The following is a 21,238-nucleotide window of genomic DNA, read 5'->3' as shown; positions in this document are numbered from 1 at the left end:
ACAGACAACAGAGGGAGGTGGTAATTGGAATTTGCTCAGAGAAAAGAAAGATGAGTAGTGGAGTGCCTCAGGGATTGATACTGGAGCTAATTCTGTACAATATATTTGTGAGTGACATTGCTGAAAAGTTAGAAGGCAATCAAGCTCATTTTCAAAGCACTTAGCCTCCCAAAGTTCCATAGAAACCTATGGAACTTAGCCTCCCAAAGTGCTTTGAAAATATGCCTCAAAGTGTGTCTTTTTGCAAATGACACAAAGATCGCAACAGAGCACATTCTCAAAAAGACCTGCAGCTTCTCTACCACTTTATATTCATCCTCCACTCTAGCCCTGTCAGGGTCAAATAGAAATTGGAAGCAACTATTGTGTTTGTACGGTGGATTCCTTTTATTAGGCATACCAGTTAAAATCTTGACAAAAAGGCGCACCCAGAAAGCACATGCAGAATATGATTAGTTGTTTAATATTTGCATTTCATGATGGGAGGGAGATGGTTATTTATATTTCAGTTTTGTGGTACTTTGAAGTGCATCTAACCATCAAAGCAATATCCAGGTTCTGATGAGAGTATATGAGGAAGCAAAAACAAAACTGAAGCATTTAAGATTTGTGCATTGGAACCAAACTCAGTGCTCGCTGGCAGGACAGCTGTATACTGTCAAATACTGCTCCCTGAATCTTACTTCAAAACGCAAAAATAAAAATAAAACATCAGTTAGAAATTCAATAATGCAATCTCTCTTAGCTTTAGATTAAGGGCAAAAACCTTGCACCGATCGTAAGTACCAGTATTAAATGCATGAGTGGCAGCGGTGAAGATGGTGGCAGTGTGCAGTTGGAAGCTGGATAGGGCAATATCACCCTACCTCTGTAGTTGAAAAGTAATTTATTCTTTACATTTAGAGAAAAAAAAAGGAAATGACTTATTCTCAATAAAAATGCTGCTTGCTTGTCTTTGGAACTTGCATTTTAAAGGGTCTTTTGCTACAGAAAAAAAATGCAGATCCCACAGAATATTTTACCAAAATGAATATAAAACACTTAACCCGGGTGCACAGAAATGCAGGATATCAGTAAATTAAATAAGGTTGTTTTTTTTGTAGTATCTATAGAAATGTTAATTATAATGAAAAGGAAAAAAAGTGTTTTCTCTTTTTATATATAAAAAACCCTTTAAAAATGTTTTAGTAAAAGCTCTGGTTACTCCACCATAAAACTAATAAATATCTATGAAACAGTTTTGGCCATTCTGACATAAGGGCACGAGAGGATGAATGTTCTTGAACCAGGAAGGCAGCTGTGACTCTGGCCAAGCTTGAAGACTTCTTCCCTACAAAACAAAAGGGGAGAAGTGGGTTAAGGTATGTGTGACCCAAAGCAAAATTCCTTTCTCAGATCCGCCACCCCCTTCATGAGAACAGAAGAGGGGGTCCCGACTGCTACAACAGCACAGCATGTAATAGCGTAAAAAATGAACACAACTGAGCTCTGCCTGTATTGTCGATATTATTGTTTTGATGCTTGGAGACGATCACCACAGAGTGAAAATAAAATAAAAATTGCTCTTCTCAAAGGATACTCCGTGTCAGTCTTTGCAAATTATCAAGCAAATGCATTTTTAAAGTCAAAATATTCCTCTCAACTGTACCTTGGTAGGAACACAGGGAATTAAATCCTCCTCTATTATGACAGAAGGAAAAATAAGGCAGCCAAGAAGCCAACGATACCTCCTATAACAGGTTTATCATCACTTCAGTGCTCTCTTTTGTTTCTCTTTCATTCTGCTTTTGTTTGTTTTTTGACTTACTGTTTTTCTTCGTGTCCACTCTTTCTAATACACTTTACTTGATTTTTATTACTGTACTAGCCGTTGAGCCCGTAAAAATGGGCTAGTAAAGGAAGGGGGGGGGGGGTTGAAAGGCCCCTCCCCCCCGGATAGGTCACCACCACCCCTCCCCCCCCGGAGTCGCTGCCGCCGCCCCCCCCGGAGTCCCCTCCACCCGGGCCGGATACGTGGCTTCACTATTCAAACCGCCGGAACGCAGCACACAGCTCATCTGAGCTGCCGTCGGCCTTCCTTCTTCTCTGCATGTGTTCCGCCCTCGTGTGACGTAACGTTGGCGAGGGCGGGACACAGGCAGGTAAGGAAGGCCAACGGCAGCACAGATGAGCTGTGTGCTGCGTTCCGGTGGTTTGAATAGTGAAGCCAGGTACCCGGGCCGGGTGGAGGGTGGGTGGCGGCGGCGGCGACTCCGGGTGGGTGGGGGGAGCGGTAGCGGTGGCGACGGAGGTTCCCTCATTCGCAGGTGCGCAGGTTCTCTCTCTGTCACGCCCCCGTCATCACCTATTGACACGGGGGCGGGACAGAGAGGGTCTCTACTGCGCATTTGCGAGTGAGTACGCCTCTTGCCATTTATATGTTTGATACTGCCCCGACACATCAGTTGGGGGGGGGGGGGAGGGGAGGAGGGCAAGTGATGGGGCTGCAAAGTATTTTCCAGGTGTCTGCTAGTATATTAATGTAAGCAACAACCTTTCATTATATTGTTACCTAACAACCTAAAAATATGCACATTCCGCTTTCAAGTGTTATTGTTCTTATAAAGCAAGCCAACATCCTTTTTTTTGTGGCAAATAATGAGAGAAACTGATAAAAGCATAAAGCAACAGCTTTGGGGAGAGACAATCGCAAGCTGCATCCAGCTGTATGTACTATGCCTGAAGTGCTGAGCTCCTCTCCTCATGGCTTTCTGAGCCATTGATAGAGCACAGCACAAGCAAAGAGTATGCCAGAGAGGAGGAGGAGATGTTGCAGGGCACGGAATTGAGGGAAAAAGAGGCGGGGAGAGATTCAAGACTTTTGGGGCCCCTTTTACTAAGCCACATAAGCATCTATGCGCAAACAACACACACCAAAATGGACTTACTGCCCGACTACCATGTGGCTCTTGCAGTAATTTCATTTTTGGTGCACGTCCGCTACGCGCGTCTGAAAATATTTTTTATTTTCTGGTAGGCATAGGTCATCACCGCCCAAATTCTTTACCACTAGGTCTATGGCTGGTGGTAAGGTCTGAGACCCAAAATGGACGCGCAACAATTTTGATTTTGCCGCACGTCCATTTTTTAGGGGGGGAGGGGAGAGGCATTTTTTTACAGGCATGCTAAAAAATAATTCTGCGCACGCAAAAAACCCACGCGTACACTACCACAGGCCATTTTTTACCACGGCTGAGTCAAAGGACCCCTTGGTTCCTTTGATGTATATTATTTTGCTGTGAATAACATTTGAATTTAATCTGCACTATGCTTTATTTTAAGAGTAATATAGCAAATTATTGTATAGTTTTGAGGAACGAATTAATTTTTATTGTTTTGTTTGTATTTTGTACATGGCTTGTTCCTCACTTAGACTTTTATAGATATAGCGGGTTATAAATAAAGTTTTATTATTATTATTAAGAGCACCACACCTCTATCTCACCCTCTGAATTACACAAGAAAATGTTAATAGAGCTCCATGTAAAATATATCATTACAGCTTATTTTTAGGTTCACTTTACTGAAATACTACTCCACATAAAAAATGCAATAGAGCCAGGGTGGTCAACTCTCAGTAAATTCTCAGTCAATAAAGAGACAGGTCTGTAAAATTAATTTCATACAGTAATGCCAGGAGGGAAGGCACCTCCATCTCTTGTGCTGATATGATAAAGTGTCCTGGGCTTAATGCGCTGCTTCACTTTGAATCTGCTGCAACATACATTCTGTGTGTGCTAAGATTACTTTCTATGTACAAAGGGGTTTTCTGCACAAAAAAATGGGGAAGTAAAAAATGTGAGTCCAGTTTTAGCACAATTTAGCTGCACTGCATGAAATTCCATACATAAGTTATTACCATAAAATAGTAAAGAACACTACTGAAATGATCTCACTTTATTACTTCCCATTTAGCACACATTTTATTTATTTACTAGTAAAAAAGGCCCGTTTCTGACACAAATAAAACGGGCGCTAGCAAGGTTTTCCTCAGCTCCCCATGTCCAGCGACCCCCCTCCTGCCACCCATGTCCAGCAACCCTCCTCTTTCCCCTGCCCTCCTCCAGCCACCCATGTCCAGCAACCCTCCTCTGGACATGGATCAGCTGTGAGGCATGTCCCCCCCCCCCCCCCCCCCCCCCCCCCCCGAAGTTGACATCATAATGGTTATGGTGATGTCAGCCTGATCTACGAAGCCTAGCAGACCAACTCGGAATGAGCATGGTCCCAGGCAAGTCAGAATGTTGGAGGTGAGAATTATTATATAGGATTTAGATTTTGCTCACACCTTTTTCAGTAGTAGCTCCAGGTGAGTTACATTCAGGTACACTGGATATTTCTCTGTCCCAGGAGGGCTCACAATCTAAGTCTGTACCTGAGACAATGGAAGGTTAGGTGACTTGCCCAAGATCACAAGGAGCAGCAGTGGGATTTGAACCGGCCACCTCTGGATTGCAAGACTGGTGCTCTAACCACTAGGCCACTCCTCCACTCCATGCTAAAACCCTTACATGGGTAAATAATTTAGGGGCCCTTTTACTAAGCTGCAGTACAGAGTAGCCTGCACTAGTTTGGATGCATGAAATTGGCACGGGCTGGGCTATTTTTTTTTTTTTTTTTACCGTGGCTGGGCAAAAAGGCTTTTTTTAAAAATGGGTCAATAAATGGCCGTGCGCTAATACTGAAATTAGAATGCAGCTATTTACTGCCTGAGCCCTTACTGCCACCTATTTACTTGGTGAGAATGCTCCCCACAGTAGAAAATTATTTTATACCGTGGGAAACAGTGTGCGCCAACTTCGAAAGTACCGCCGGGCGCCAGCACTAATCCGGTGGTAGGGTTGACTTGGTGTGCGTTAGCCAGACTGTGGCTTAGTGAAAGGGCCCCTTAAGGACATACCAATGAGCGTTAAAACAGAAGTAGAAGAATTGTACTTGGTGCATAAAGGGGTGAATCTCAGCACAGTAAATCTGCCATTGCAAAGAACAGTGAAAGAGAAATCTTATGGAAAATTGAATACGTTAGACTGTGAGTAAAATCAGGCAGACTGTCAATATGCTATAGTTTCATCAGTTGGCAGCTGTCTAAGGGGTCCTTTTATAAAGGCGCGGTAGCATTTTTAGTGCACGCTAAACGCTAGAGTCACCCATAGAAATATGTGGGTGTCTAACATTTAGCACATGCTTATTTTTAGTGCGAGCTAAAAACGCTAGCGTACCTTTGTAAAAGGACCCCTAAATGATGCATATTACTCCTGGGGGCAAATTTTGAATCACTCACATGATTCCCTGGCACGTTCATGCGCGAGCTCAGAGTAAAGCGCAGGATCGAGGCTCTCTAAAGGGGTTGCTCCCAGCAGGCATTCCCACCAGCAGCGCATCTTTGCATGCATTCTGTATACAGTACTGCTGAAGTTCTGCGGCAGCCTGAGATACCTATAGGGAAACATTAAAAAAAGCCAAACTCAAAACGATGAAATAAAAATAACCCAGCTTACCAATCTTACCACCAAAACTAAGATCTTGACATAGGTACCAGCTCTCTGGGTGCAGAGCACCCTCCCAATATTGAGTAAGCTCTTTCACTGAGCCCAGGGAGAGACAATCTGTGTTGTGTTCAGCACCCACAACCATTCTGAAAAGTTGGCACTTATGTGTCTAGATCAGGGGATCTCAATCCAGTCCTCAGGACACTCCAGCTGGTCAGGTTTTCAGGATACTCACAATGAGTATGCAGAAAGGTTTGCAAATTGTATTTATTTCCCAGAGGACGTGTTTGTCGATGTTTTTACTTATTTTAATTTGTATTTTGCATTTATTTTTGTTTTGTATTTGTAAATGATCTTGAATGGCTTTTGCTAAGATGAGGGTATATATATATATATATATATTTTTTTTAATAAAATCTCTCTCTCTCTCTCTAATATGCATATTCATTGTGGACATCCTGAAACCCCGACTGGCTGGGTTGAGAACTCCTGATCTAGATATATGCAACCCCGGGACCTGCCCTCTCTACCCAGCAGTTGCATATGCCCTACAGGGAAATGATCCCATTACGCCTTCAGGTTTCTGGTTTGTTTTGTCCTTAGCTGCTTGCTGACTGTGCTCGAGCCCTAGAGCAAGCCAGCACTGCCTCTGTTTCTAAATTTACTCCAACCAGGGAAGGTAAACTTCATGAACTTGGTAAGATTAATACTCAGCTCTTTGTAAGCTCAAGGGCACTGGAACCTCTTTAGAGTGAAGCCCTACTCACATATGAAAGAGGTAAACCTTACAAGACAAAAATGCCTGCTTACCCACTGAACCCCTTTCTTGATATTAAAACAAATCCAAGTTTGTCTGCTCCTACTCAAAGGTGTAATTTGATTGTTTGATTTGGGGGAAAGAGCAAAGTATGGGGAATGAGCTTCCTATCCCCTAATCCCACCAGCTCTCTCCCCATTCCCTTGACTCCATTGCTCTCTCACTTCCTGTTCTCACCAGCCTCAGAACTCTAGTTCCTTCTTCCTGCCCAGTACCCCAAAACATCAAATCCAACTCTTCTCCCACCTTGTGACATCTCTGCTTCTCTCTCTTTTTCCCCTGGTCCCTGGCACAGACCATGAAATATCTCCCTCACTCTTTTCCTCCATCCAATATAGGTGCCAACATTTCAAAACTCCTCCTTGGACATAATGAAGGAGATTGCTCAATATTAGTACTGCTCAGCGCTCACTTGCACACACACAGCTGGCTCCTATGCCTCTCACTACCCTAAACCTTGCCCTCCCTTTTCTCTCCATCACCTGCCCTGCACCTCCCTCCTCCTTCTCCACTCCCTCACCTATCCTTTCTTTTTCGCCACACTTACTACCTTAACAACATCTCTCCCCTCTTTTTGCCCCCACCCTGCCCTGTAACATCTCTCTTTCGCCCTCTCCCTCTGCCCTACAAAATTTCTCCTCTCCTGCCCCCCACCCTTGCAAAATCCGCTGCTCCTTCCTCTGCTCTGCCACAGAGTTTTAAAATGTGCATCTATGTGCACTAAGAATGGAGCAGGGTGGAGATCCCTTGAAAACATCTGATTGAGAGGCTAGCCACTGCCCCTTCCCAGATCTTCCCCCGGCCCCACGTTGATATCTTCATCAGGGCAAAAGAACAGTAACATCAACTTCATGGAAAGACACCAAAGGGCCTGTATTCCAGCGCACGCACTCTCAGGCCCTGGCCATTCCCGCTTCCACCTCCCATTTGGGATACCTATTACAAGGGAAATCTGAGTGTAGCAGAGGCCTCAGAACTGTGCCCTCTATGGTCACAAAAAGGAACATTCTGGTGTTCCTGCTCCTAAATTGGACTTGGCTAGAAATATGTCATTATGGAGTTTGGACTTTCCTGTCACTCACATGGCAGGAGGAGGAAGTCCCCTCTCCAAATCTGAGGGAGCTATAAAACCACTTTGTAAGCAAATGCCTGTGGTAGTCTTCCTTCCACCGGGAGTCTAGAGAAGTTGATTGTGCCTACAGCTGGGGCATAGTACAGCCAGGGTGCTGCACCTGATACGACCCAAATCAATCACCCCATAAGGCAGCCAAGCTTGAACCACAGCACACTAACAAGGAGAAAGGAGAGACATATGGGAGGAGAGGTATGGTCTGTGGACTCAAGAGAAGTATCCAGCAGAGGAGTCACTGTATCAAGGGAGATACAACCATTTGTTCATCTCCTAGTAAAAGAAGAAACACTGAAGGTTGTATGAGGAGCTTAATATCCAGTCAAAGGGTTATGTAAGGTATTTTTACAATTGTTTTGCACTTGCACTCTTGGGGAACAAAGTAAGTGAATCACCTTAGAGCACATCTTTGCCTAGAGATATTCCCCTCACATGTTCAGAATACAATTAACTGAAGGTGATTTACCTGGCTATCTAAAGGGGAAGCTACTGTCTCTCCAAGGAGACCATCAGCATCAGAGGAGAGAGAAGAGGATGGTAACCATCCAGGGGAGGAAAATAAGGAAGAGGAATGTAAAGATAAGTAGAGATGCCAAGTCACATCAGGTGTGTGGCACATGCATTGGGCTGCCATCCCATGCTAAAAGAGAATCCACGTAGGTGGAGAACTCAGTAGATCCCACGGGGCGTAAAATGAAAATAAAAAAAGGTGGGAATACGAGCCAGGCTATCCAAAGACTGAAACCAAGATAAAATTAAAATATATGACGTTTAATGGTTTTTTTAAACAAATAATAATAGAACAATTTTACATAGAAAATGACTCGGCACAACGTTGTGTTTCGGCCAGATGGCCTACATCAGGAGTCTATAAATGAAAAACAATAAAAAAATACATGAATACAATCAAAATGTCCAAACAAGAGGAACGTATAACAGATATATAAAACAACAAGAAAGAAATAATTATTACCATGCTGATATGAATATTAAAAACATGATTGCTAAGCAATAATGATAAGCATATAATACATATAAAAGCTGATGACACAAAAAGAGGACAAGAATAATGACTGAATCCACAGATGCCATACATTCTATAAGTGGCATAAAACATAAATTACAAACAATGTCATCAATAGAAATCAAACAAAATAAAACATGGAAAAGAAAATAAGATGATACCCTTTTTATTGGACATAACTTAATACATTTCTTGATTAGCTTTCGAAGGTCGCCCTTCTTCCTCAGATCGGAAATAAGCAAATGTGCTAGCTGACAGTGTATATAAGTGAAAACATTCAAGCATTACTATGACAGTAAAATAGATACCATTGGAGATTCTACATGGAATGTTGCTACTATTGGAGATTCTACATGGAATGTTGCTATTCCACTAGCAACATTCCACGTAGAAGGCTGCGCAGGCTTCTGTTTCTATGAGTCTGACGTCCTGCACGTACGTGCAGGACGTCAGACTCACAGAAGCAGAAGCCTGCGCGGCCACATTGGCGATCTACAAGGGCCGACTTCTACATGGAATGTTGCTAGTGGAATAGCAACATTCCATGTAGAATCTATAGAAATCAAAGAAAATAAAACATGGAAAAGAAACCAAGATGATACCTTTTTTATTGGACATAACTTAATACATTTCTTGATTAGCTTTCGAAGGTCGCCCTTCTTCCTCAGATCGGAAATAAGCAAATGTGCTAGCTGACAGTGTATATAAGTGAAAACATTCAAGCATTGCTATGACAGTCTGACAGGGTGGGAGGATTTCTATTGATAACCTTAAGAGTGGACTAACACAGCTACCACACTCCTCTACTTAAAACAATGTCATAAAACATAAATTATAAAAAAAATCTCAAATTACATGCACACTCATAGGTATTTATGGGACGTAAAAAGGACTGACCTGATCACTAAGGTAAACAATGAAATGAGATTATCAATGGTTATAATCACAAAAAGCACCCTCTTTACATGCATTCAGAGCAGGCTCCATGCTGTATGGCATCTCATCCTCTCTGGTCCACTGCCCCCTGAACATCCTTGATCCAGCACTTCTCCCTGCACTCTCTTCTCCATGACCCATGGTCTGGCATGTCCTCCCTCTCCCAATCCCCCCCCCAGTCTACTTTATGTAAGGGGTCCCCTCACTCAGGAGCTGACCTTACCCTACGATGTACCAGATCTGAAAGACTAGCTATCACAGGGCCAAGCTTTGCCTCGGGTAAGGTGCTCTGTGATGGGAGACACTTCCTCATAAAAAAAGAACCTCATCCTTCTCCCTCAAAGGAAGAATGAGGAAATTAAAAATTATTTATAACAGGCATCTCTGAGACATGGTGGAAGGAGCATAACCAGTGGGATAGGGTGAATCGACTTGGTGGAAGGGTAGCATTGTATGTTAAAGAGGGCCCTGAATCAAACAGATTGAAAATTCTGCAGGAAACAAAACACATCTTGGAATCCCTATGGATTGAAATTCCATGTGTAAAGGGGAAAAGGATAGTGATAGAAGTATACTATCGTCCACCTGACCAGGATGAATAGATGGATGTAGAAATGTTATCAGAAATTAGGGAGGCTAACAAACTGGGGAACACGATAATAATGGGTGATTTCAATTACCCCGATATTGACTGGGTAAATGTAACATCAGGGGATGCTAGGGAAGTAAAATTCGTTGACAAAATCAAGGTCTGCTTTATGGAGCAGCTGGTACAGGAGCCAACAAGAGAAGGAAAAATTCTAGACCTAGTCCTTAGTGGAGCGCGTGATCTGGTGCGGGATTTAATGGTGCTGGGACCGCTTGATAACAGTGATCATAATATGATCAGATTTCATATCAGCTTTGGAGTAAGTACACACAGGAAATCCAATATGATAGCATTTAACTTTCAAAAATGAGACTATGATAAAATGAGAAGAACAGTGAAAAAAAAACTTCAAGGTGCAGCTGCAAAAGTCAAAAATTTACATCAGGCTTGGATGCTGTTCAAAAATACCATCCTGGAAGCCCAGGCCAAATATATTCCGTTTATTAAAAAAGTCTTTAAGTGCCTTGCTTGCTGTCCTTTTCTATTAGTGCCTGCAGGGCTACACTCACTTCCTAGAAAGAGGCCAGCTACACATACGGGGGGGGGGGGGGGGGGGGGGGCTGTTGGTCAAGCAGTTGCTGATACAGATGGGCTGGAGCCCACACACTTTGGGTCAGGCCCACCCAAAACTGATGCTCCCTTGGTGTAGCTGACAGAGATTCTCAAAGACCTGCCAGTGAAAGACATCCTCCTTCTGGCCAGAACTCTGACAACCTGGGCAGCTGGCAGTAGTGTCCCAAGCCGCTGCCGGCCCCCAGCCCTCCCCCCATGCATACTCAGTTTTTGTGCATGCGCAAAACTAAGCATGTACAGGCACTGGTAGCCCGACGACTTGGGGACACTGCCGTTGGCTGCCCAGACTGTAAAAGTTCAGGCCAGGAGGAGGAAATCTTCGGTTGGTGGAGCTTGGGAATCCCTGCCAGCTTAGATATTTTTAGTTTTTTTTTTTTTTATTATTTATAAATTTTTATTGAACAACCAATTTAATAACATGCTGGAGCCACTGTCTCCAATACCATTCCAATATACAAGTATTCTAACATTTTCCATCAACCGTATTTTCTCCCCTTACCCCTTATACCCTATTAACCCCCCCTCCTCCCGTTCCCCCCTTCCCCCCCCCCCAATTCTCCCCTCCTCCCCCACTCAATATTTTTAGCTTTAGTTTTGGGGGGATGCCCAAGGGTGGAGATGAAATTTTGTTCCCACCCAGTTTGGGCTTAGACCCACCCTAAATTGACCACCTGGCTACAGTACACTACTGTGTGATAACTAGTAGATGCTGGCAGTGCCAAAGACAATAGTGGTGCCACCAATGCCTATGAAATTTTGACACTGGAGGCAACTGCCTGCATTACTTAGGCCTAAATCTAGGCCTGTCTACAAGGTTTCTCCTCTCCTACCCTGTAGCTTTCTCTTTACCCTGCCCACCATCCCCCACTCTCTCTCCTTCCTTCCTTCCTTCCTTCCCTCACTCACTCATTTGGCTAACCAGAATGCTTCAATTTTAAGACTGCATCTAGAGAAGGGTTCGTTACTTTTTTTAAGTACTTAAGTAAAAAGTAAAAGTACTGGCTTCAACAGTAGTGAACTAAAAGTAATAAAGTACAGCTCTTAAAACTACTTTTTTACTAAAAAGGTAAAAAGTATTCTTAACAATTTGGACCACTGAGGACTCTGTTTGCTAAGCCATGTGTAGGCCTCATTCCTGCTCACTACCGCTGCTTGTCTAAAACGGCTGTCGAGACTTCAAGCGGCAGCCTCAGGTCAATTTAAACAAGCAGCGGCAGCAAGAGGATGAGCAGCAATGGGCAGGAAAGAGTGAAGACCTTTCTTGCCCCGAAGAAGCCACTAGACCACCAGGGTGTCTTGAGGTATGTGCAAAGAGGGTACCCTGTGGCTCAGGGGAGGGAAAGCAAAGCTCAGTTCGCCGTATGGTTCCATGGGAACCCTGCAGGACTTGGGTCAATCCTCACAGGATCTCTGCAGACCTTGGTTCACCCCTGCAGGATTCCTGCGAACCTGGAGGGGATCCCCATGGGGCCCCCACTGTGCAGCTCTCTAGTCCCTGGCTCTTGCCTCTTTAGAACAGACCATACAACAGTACCTTGCTTTTGGGGCACCAGCAGGGCCTTATAGATCAGCATATTTCTTTGTCCACCTGCAAATCTTTGAGTATTGCGTTAGTGCTCATTAAAAAATAATCTTGGCAATACTGGGCCTAGAAAACAGCCCTCCCGTAGATCTTTGGTATCATAAAATGCAGGATGTTGCAGCTCATGAAGCTTAGAAAAAGAAAAGGAAACAGAATACTCCAGATCACCTTAGATACACTAGTCTACTATGGCAGTATATCTGGAGGGGTTCCAGGCGTAATCTGAGTGCTCCCAAGCCTCGTCTGGAGATAAGGTGCCAAGTTTCCGTCTATATTTCAGTACTAACCAATGTTTGCATAGGATGTATGTCTGGAGAGTGTATCGGAGGGATGCATGTTGAGGGGAGCATGAGTGGGTGGGTCGTGCAGTTGTCGGATGTGAGCAGGAAGGGATAATTGAGTGGGGGTTTTCTAATGAAAATGTGACAAGGAAGTATACACAGTAAGCTTGATGTTTATTTTTTTCTGCTTGACCTCGGTTACCTGTTACGCAGCAAGCTTCACGTGTTTTATACCGATTTTCTGCTTTGGTGGGGTACTAGCTCATTACCAAGGGCTTTTTTTTTTCCTTGTATCTGTTAATGCTGTGCATTTCATTGTTCACAAATGAAAATAAATATTACAGAAAAATAAATAATACAAAAAAATAAAGCTACGAGTTCCTATAATGATCTTATTAACAAACTGTAGTTTTCATAAGAGAATCAAAGAATGGTTACACTGAATTTTTAACCTTCCAAAATTCTACCATGTGCCTGAGCAGCAGTGAAGTGAGAGAAGCTGAACCCTAGCTTCACAAGCTTGGCAAGAGAGATGTCACCTGCTCCTCCCAGCTAATGTGTTCCCTGTCATAAATCTTTAATCTTGTTCACTCCTTGGATGCCTTGCCAGCTGCCTTGGAAATGCCTGTTTTAATTTGCTGCCAGTTATTGTGAATTTAGTTTTCCCTCCTGGAACAGAAATTGCATTCCCCCTTTCAGGCTCTACCTGTATGAAGCATCAGTATTTGCTGGTGCTCAAGAGAAAACTCTGACTCAGTAGGTGATGTGCAATATTTTTAGCCAACGAAACTGGCAAAGCTAATATCCGAAAGAGGCCATTTCAGAAGCTGAGATTCAAAGGAGGTCACAGAAGTGGCTTGAGTGGATCAAGATAATAAAGAATGCAGATGCCAGTTACTTTTCCTGTCAGTTTTTGCTCCTGTTGTGAAGGAAACTGCTTGATGTGGTCAGGGCTTCACATAAGAGGGATGGAGAGTGTTACTGCTCTCAATCCCCCATGAATTACTGCTGCCTTTAAAATTAAAAAAATAATAATAATTTTGCAGCTTCCCTTGTTGGTTTGCAGCAGATATTCCTGTATTTGTTTTTTTTTTTAATCAAGCTAGCACTTACACACAGACCCCTGGATTCTAATAGGTTGCCCAAATTTGGATGTAGATCCCAGATCTCCACACAGACTAATTAGTTAATGAGTTGTTAACAATCAATAAGTGGTGTTAATTAGAACTCATTTGGGTTTACACCAGATTCCCGCGAACCCCATTCCCGTGCAGGTCTCTAATTGAGTTTCTACTTATCTATTTATTTATTTATGACATTTATATCCCACATTAAACAAGAACTAGGTTGAAACCTGGGAGAATTTAAAATCTTTTTTTTTTCCTGTGCCTACATCAAAAGAAAAAAAGATGGCATGCCCAGTATGGAAATGCTTAAGTTCTTATGATGCGATAGCAGCCATTTTCAAATGATTTCATGCAAAGAGAGGTGCTGTTAATGGGACACCTTAACCTATCAGATTCAGATTGACGAGTGTGGCTGCAGAATCATACAGAAGTATGGGATACTGGATTCTCTACAGGGGGAACTAATCCAGCAGTTGGTAATGGAACCCACACGGGATGGGTCTATACTGGACTTAGTGCTTACTAAAGGGGAGAGTGTTTCTGATGTTATAGTAGGTGATCATCTGGCATCCAGTGATCAATTTACCAGATGGTGTAGTTTAATATTAAGATAGGTGTGGAGAGAGTTCATTAAAAAGTGAAGGTTATAGACTTAAAAAAAAAAAAACAACCTTTGTTCAGACCGGTGGGGTGGGGGGGGGGGGGGGGTTACCTCAAGGAATTGTTGTCTGGATGGGAACATCGAAGATGTTGGAAAGCAGTGGGCAAAAGTGGCCTAGTGGTTAGGGTGGTGGACTTTGGTCCTGAGGAACTGAGTTCAATTCCCACTTTAGGCACAGGCAGAGAGCTCTCCTTGTGACTCTGGGCAAGTCACTTAACCCTCCATTGCCACATTGAGCCTGCCATGAGTGGGAAAGCGCAAGGTACAAATGTAACAAAAATAAATAAAACTGAAAGGAGCTATTATGAGGGCAACAAACCTTTTTGTAAGGAAAGTAAATAAAAGTAAGAGGGAAATGAGGCTGCTTTTGGTTCTCAAAAGTAGTAACTGAAAAGGTAAAGAAAAAGAGATTAGCCTTTATAAACTACAAGAGATCAGAGAAAGAAGTGACAATATCTGGAAAAGCCAAGAAAAGCTAGTAGAGTAGTCAGGAAAGCAAAGATACAAATGGAAGAAAAATAGCCAATACTGTAAACTTTTGGGGGAAGTGGGGGAACAAGACTTTTTTTTTTAGATATGTTAGTGATTGGAGGAAGTGCAAAAGTGGCATTATGAGACTCAAAGAAAGGGAGAAATATGCAGAAGCTGATAAGCAATTCCACCTTTAATAAATATTTCTGTTATGTGTTCACAGTTGAAGGGACGGGATCAGGATCACAGAAGACAAACACAAATCGGAATGGAGGGGGTGGTAGTCTCTGAACGATTTTCAGAGGACTGTGTTAATGAGGAGCTGGCTAAACTAAAGGTGGACAAAGCAACGGGGCCAAATGGCATACGTCCGAGGGTACTGAAGGAACTTAGTGAAGTTCTAGTGGCTCTGCTGGCCGACCTTTTCCATGCTTTTCTAGAGTTAGAGTGGTCCCTCTCCACAAAAACAGAAGAAAGGAGGAGGCTGGGAACTACAGGCCGGTAAGTCTGACTTCTTTGGTAAGTAACTTAATGGAAATGCTTTTAAAACACAGAATAGTAAAATTTTTGGAATCCAGTGGATTACAGGACCCCAAGGCAACATGGTTTCCACTAGAGGAAGGTCTTGTCAGACAATCTGATCAATTTTTTTGACTGTGTGACCAGAGAGTTGGATCGAGGGAGATGTGGATGGGGATGTGGTGTATTTAGATTTTTGCAAAGCCTTTGACATGGTTCCGCACAGACAACTAATAAAATCAACAGAGTGCCCTTGGTATGGGCCCTAAAGTGACTGGCTGGGTTAGGAACTGGTTGAGTAGAAGGCAACAGAGTGTAGTGGTAAACGGAGCTCATTCTGAGAAAAAGGATGTTACCAGTGGAGTGCCGTAAAGTTCGGTTCTTGGGCCATTTCTTTTTAATATTTTTGTAGGTGATATTGCTGAAGGGCAGTCTGGTAAATTTTGCCTCTTTGCGGATGATACCAAAATCTGCAATACGGTAGACACCCCTGATGGTGTGGATAACATGAGGAATGAACTAGCAAAGTTAGAGGAATGGTCTGGAATTTGACAGCTAAGATTTAATGCAAAAAAATGTAAGGCCATGCATTTGGGCTGCAAAACTCTGAAGTAATGGTACAGTTTAAGGGGTGAAGAACTTTGGTGCATAAAAGAGGAGTGGGACTTCAGTGTGATCCTATGTGATGATCTTAAGGTGACTGCACCTTCAAAAAGATATAAACAGGATGGAGTCAGTCCAGACAGCGGCTACTAAAATGGTCAGTGGTCTTCATGATAAAGCATATGGGTCAGACTTAAAGATCTCAATATGCGGGGCTTCTTTGAGAGGGTACTTGGGGGTACTGAGTACTGGCACCTTTTCCACTGTCTGCTAAAATTGACCCATGGACCCCAAGTTTTAATGAAAGAGCTCAGGCTCTACACACCAATTCTGCCTTGTCATAGATTCTGTGATTGGTTGCAGGGGGCCTGGCTATTGTAGGGTGGGTCCCTCAGTGATCACCCCACCCCTGAAGGGTGCCTTAGCATTTGAGTACCGGCACCTTTTTTGCTAGAAAAAATGCACTTTCAATATGTATACTTTGGAAGGCAGGCAGGAGAGGGGAGATATGATAAAGACATTTAAATAACTACATAGCATAAATGCACAGGAGGCGGGTCACTTTCAACCGTAAGGAAGCTTTGGAAAGAGGGGGCATAGGATGAAGGTGATAGGGGATAGACTCTGAAGTAACCTGAGGAAATACTTCTTCATGGAAAGGATGGTGGATTTGTGGAACGGTCTTTCAGTGGAAGTGGTGGAGATGAAAACTATCTGAATTCAAGAGAGCCTGGGTTGAGTACCTAGGATCTCTTAGGGAGTGATAGGGAGAGTAGATGGCAGGGACGTAGCTGCTATGGGGCCACGGGGGCCTGGGCCCCCGTAGATTTGGCCCTGGACCCCCCTGCCAGTGACCCTCTCAACACCCCACCGCCAACCCACTGCCTGCTACCTTTGCTGGCAGGGGACCCCAACCCCCACCAGGCGCCAGCCGAAGTCTTCTTCCTTCGTTTGGTTTCTGACTGAGCCTGACGTCCTGCACGTCAGACTCACAGAAACAGAACGAAGCCCTGCAGGACGTCAGACTCAGTCAGAAACCAAACGAAGGAAGAAGACTTCGGCTGGTGGGGGTTGGGGTCCCCCGCCAGCAAAGGTAGGCAACAGCGATGGTGGGCGGGGGGGTCGAGAGGGTCATCGGCGGGGGGGTCAAAGTTGTTGGAGGTGTCGGCAGGGGTGGGGGGAGGTATCGGCAATGGGGGGGGTCGGCGGCGCCAAGGGGGGGCTAAAATGTGCCCCCTCACCTCGGCTCTGGACCCCCCTACCATTGAAGTCTGGCTACGCCCCTGGTAGATGGCAAGAATGGGCAGACTGGATAGGCCATATGGTCTTTATCTGCCTATATTTTTCTGTTTCTATGTCTACCAATCACTGACCCCAATATACAGTGCTGCAATGGAGAGCAGGAGGAGTACCAGGAGCAAGCTGCAAGCCCAGCAAGTTTCCAATCGGATTTTCACAATTTACACAAAGAATATGTGTGACGTTGCATACAATGGAAGTAGAACATGCAAATGAATCTCAAGCATACTCATTGTGGAAATGCTGAAAACCCTATTGGGTTGTGGCTGCCCACCTCTGTACTAAGACAACAATACTGTCAGGCATCCTGGGAGATGTAGTCCAGTCGGTAAAGCAGAGAGGCTGGGAGGCACACAGAGCACGGGAAAGGTCTTTTACTCACACTAGCACTGCTCGCATGAAGGCTCCTTGGAAGTTTTCTTATGACTGTTGGCTACTGCAGTTAAATCAGTGAAAGTTTCTATTCACGCAGAGCATAGCTAAGCTGTGGAACCTGTTGGCAGAGGATGTTGTCAAGGTGGCTAATATTTTGGACAAGTTCCTGGAAAAAGAGTCCATAAGAAATTATTATCCAGATAGACATTGGTGGGAAGCGGCATTGCTCATCCCTGGAAATGAATTATGAGAAACAGATCTACTTTTTAGGATCTGCCAGGTGTTTGTGACCCAGAATAGCTACTGTCAGAGACAGCATGTTGGGCTCTATGGACCTGGATCTGACACAGCATGGCTTTTCTTATGTTTGTATAAAGAGATCATGGGGGAAATGAATGGCAGAGCCAGCAGGAAGCCCAGTGACTCAAAGATACCTCCATCCCCCTGCACACACACAGATCCCTCCAGTCCCCATAAAGACCCTCTCCATACACATCCGCCTACCACAGAACCCCCTAAACACACCCATACCCCCAGTCCACATCTTCCTGCTCCAAATATTCCCCAAATGCTAATACCCTCTGCCACTTCCAGGCACAGAGTCCCAGAGAACCTTGACATACAAATACCTACTTCTCCCACCCCCCACCCAACTGCTAACACAGACCCCACATCTCCGACCGCTAACACAAACCTCACAGGCGCCACAACCCCATCCGTTAAGATAAACCTCACAGACCCCACATCCCCAACCGATATCACAGACACCATAGATCCCACATCCTCAACCGCTAACACAAACCCCCCCAGACCTCACATCCCCAACCGCTAACACAAACCCCTGACTCCACATCCCCAACCATTAACACAAACCCCCCAGACCCCACATCCCCAACCGCTAACACAAACCCCCCACACCCCCAACCGCTAACACAATCCCCCCCAGACCCCGCATCCCCAACCGCTAACACAAACCCCTCAGACCCCACAACCCCAACCGCTAACACAAACCCCCCAAACCCCAAATCCCCATCCGCTAACACAAACCCCTCAGACCCCACATCCCCAACTGCTACCACAAACCCCACACCCCAAGTCTGCAAATAGAAAAAGGAGAAACACTGTAAGGATGCACTTTCCAACTTCTTTCAACTTTTAACACTAATATTTTCATTTCTGTTATAATGGAAAATAATATCTATAAATGCCGAATGAATTAAGGATCAAATTTGCCCTTAAGTTTCAATTACTTTGATAGCTGGTAAATTCATCATAAGTTAAAAATGGTAGCCAAAGGAACACACGTTCAGACAAAGGACAAACTGTGGAAGGACATTATTCCTTCCCTCAGCTAACTACATCCTCCCTTACACATTTACAATATTCAGACTCTAACTAACCTCTGTGGTAGGAGGGTATTCATTTCCTCACAACGCTCTCACCCATTCCTGTGCTCTATTTCTAGCTGTATTTCTGTATGCTGATTTGTTTCAGATCCTAACCATATTATATATTATCTGGGAGCAAAATCAACTTTCACAGAAGATACAGTAACACAGTAAATGGCGGCAGATAAAGACCCACCCAGTCCATCCAGTCTGCCCAAAGTGGCCAGAGCGGCACCCACCACTCTGTACGGGCCCCACCCACACTTAAATGCTGGTTGTCAACTGTCCACCTTGCCAATCATATAGGCAGCTAAACGTGAAGGCGATGAAATGTGATTATATAACCAAGACTTAAAATACTGCTGACAGTATTCAACTCACCAGTCAAGATGTCTTCCCCTACCCCCCCCCCCCCCCCCCCAGCTGCACAGCACCTTCACTCTTAGCACCTGTCTATAAAATGATCTACAACACTGGAGTTGCCGAAGCTTCAACTGTCTTTTGTGGGCCACAGACCCAAGAGTCTTATCCAAAATGGACTCCAGACTCCTGCACCCCTCCCCCAATTCTGCACTTATGGAAACTACATTGTTAGTTCACAAGTAGCCTAGTGTTTAAAGCAGCAGGCTGGAAGCCAAGGTTCTGATCAGGTTTGCCCCGCTGGCATTCTTTCACCCTCTACTGCTTTGGGTTCTGGAGTAGGGAAATACCTACACTGCACCTCAATGTAACTGCCCTGTCCCACAAATTCAAACTGTCAAGGGGACACTGAATGGTTTTAAGTTCATGGAATTATTCTTGTTTTTATATTACCAAAAAAAAAAATCCACAAAAACATCTATTTAGATAGATTTCAAACAGTCTTTAGTTTGGCAGACATCTGTGCCAGGTGCCATCAACTCTTTTTTACGATGTGGCAAGAGCCACAGTTAAAACGCCAAAGTGGCCATCTAGAACTAATCCATCTGATCCACAGCCCACACCCGCCAGCCCATCTGGGGAAGCAACAAAATGCTTGTGTTTTCCAGAAGGAAAGAAGCCAGCCAGAGAAAGATGGTATATTGTGTCTAAACAGAGCACAATTATTGCTGTACATACATCACAGAAAGTCCCTTCAGGCTTTTACTGCCAGGGTGATGCATTGCGGGCTGAGCTGCAGAAACACCCAGTCTGCCCGCACGCCTTGCTACCCCAGGGGTACCGGCTGCAAGTGCCCTGGAGGCAGGGTCCCACTGTCCCAGCAAGACAATTTCCCAGCCACAGCAAGTACGAACCCCTGAACGAGCTGAAACGTGACACTCATCACAAGTCTGTTAAGCTTACAATACGTTAGAAAGGGTCACACATCAGGCAGTTTACACCCCCTTAGTTTGAGAGCTGCAGCGTGGCAGGATCACCATGATGGGTGAGGAAAGAGGGGGGGAGGGGAGGGGAGGGGAGGGGGAGTAAGAAGAACTCGGCAAAGTGCTGCCTCTGCTCTCAGACACTGAAGAAGCCTCCCGAGAAGGAAATCTCAGAGCTGTGTGGGGCTCAGGATTGGGCATCCTCCATCCCAGTCCCAGCTAAAAGAGAAGAGTTGGGATTTTTCGGACCAAGATCCTTTCTTCCCTCTGAGTTTCTCCCATGATCGCACAGCTGGGAAGGGAGAAACTCGTGTGCAAGCGCTGGCTGGGAAAAAGCCAGACTCCCCTGCGCCTCTTCTCTGCTTTTGTCTGGGGACAGAAAGACATCATCTTTCATTACCTTGATTCTTTCCACCCCGGCTTCCAGTTTTAGCTGTTCCACCAGTCTCTGCATCGTGTTCAGGTTGGAGTTTGAAGACATGATGTTTGGCTACGTTAGGAAGATCTCCAGCTCAGATAAGAAGGGGTTTCGGGGAGTTTAAAGGCAAGTAAGTACAGGACCAGGCACTGCTTCAGCTTTTCTGGCCAGCGATGGCACAATCCCCAGGGATGAGGACAGGAACTGAGCTCACAGGCAGTCAGTGCCCCGAAGAAGGGCGGCGGCGCAGCAGCAGCAGGGCGCCATCTACAGGTAAGCCACGGCAGCAATTCCCCTCCAAAAGAACAACTCTTCCCTCTACATGCCACATCCTCTAGCTTTGGAAGATGAGCCCCAAAAAAGTACTCTGTGACTTTAAAGCCCGATGCAAGAGTACGCTCCCCCCCCCCCCCCCCCCCACACCGATATTTTTGATAACTGAACGCTATAGTCAAAATAGAAATACACTGCTTATATTCCACACATCATCTTAATACCACTCTTTACAGCAAAAT

At 44.6% G+C, this 21,238-nt stretch overlaps 1 protein-coding gene across 1 annotated transcript; it reads right to left on the bottom strand.

The window, feature by feature from the left end:
• Positions 1-363: 363 nt before the first annotated feature.
• GNG10 (G protein subunit gamma 10) lies at positions 364-20,966 on the bottom strand. Its single transcript, XM_030193762.1, has 3 exons — positions 20,706-20,966; positions 5,321-5,475; positions 364-1,330 (listed from the first exon to the last, which is right to left on the bottom strand). Exons 1-2 carry the CDS (start codon positions 20,784-20,786, stop codon positions 5,350-5,352), a joined length of 207 nt encoding a protein of 68 aa, XP_030049622.1. The 5' UTR covers positions 20,787-20,966; the 3' UTR covers positions 364-1,330; positions 5,321-5,349.
• Positions 20,967-21,238: the final 272 nt, after the last annotated feature.

This window comes from Microcaecilia unicolor, chromosome 2 (assembly GCF_901765095.1).
Source record: "Microcaecilia unicolor chromosome 2, aMicUni1.1, whole genome shotgun sequence".
Classification (NCBI taxonomy): domain Eukaryota; kingdom Metazoa; phylum Chordata; class Amphibia; order Gymnophiona; family Siphonopidae; genus Microcaecilia; species Microcaecilia unicolor.
The sequence above is the reverse complement of the archived record's forward strand: the minus strand, read 5'-3'. Positions and strand labels throughout refer to the sequence as shown.

What these genes read in the sequence shown, in the direction of transcription:
- GNG10 (XM_030193762.1), bottom strand. Translation starts at nt 20,786, where the DNA reads ATGTCTTCAAACTCCAACCTGAACACGATGCAGAGACTGGTGGAACAG. An exon ending in CCGGGGTGGAAAGAATCAAG is followed by an intron (nt 5,476 to 20,705) that starts GTAATGAAAGAT and finishes GTTTCCCTATAG; the next exon opens with GTATCTCAGGCTGCCGCAGA.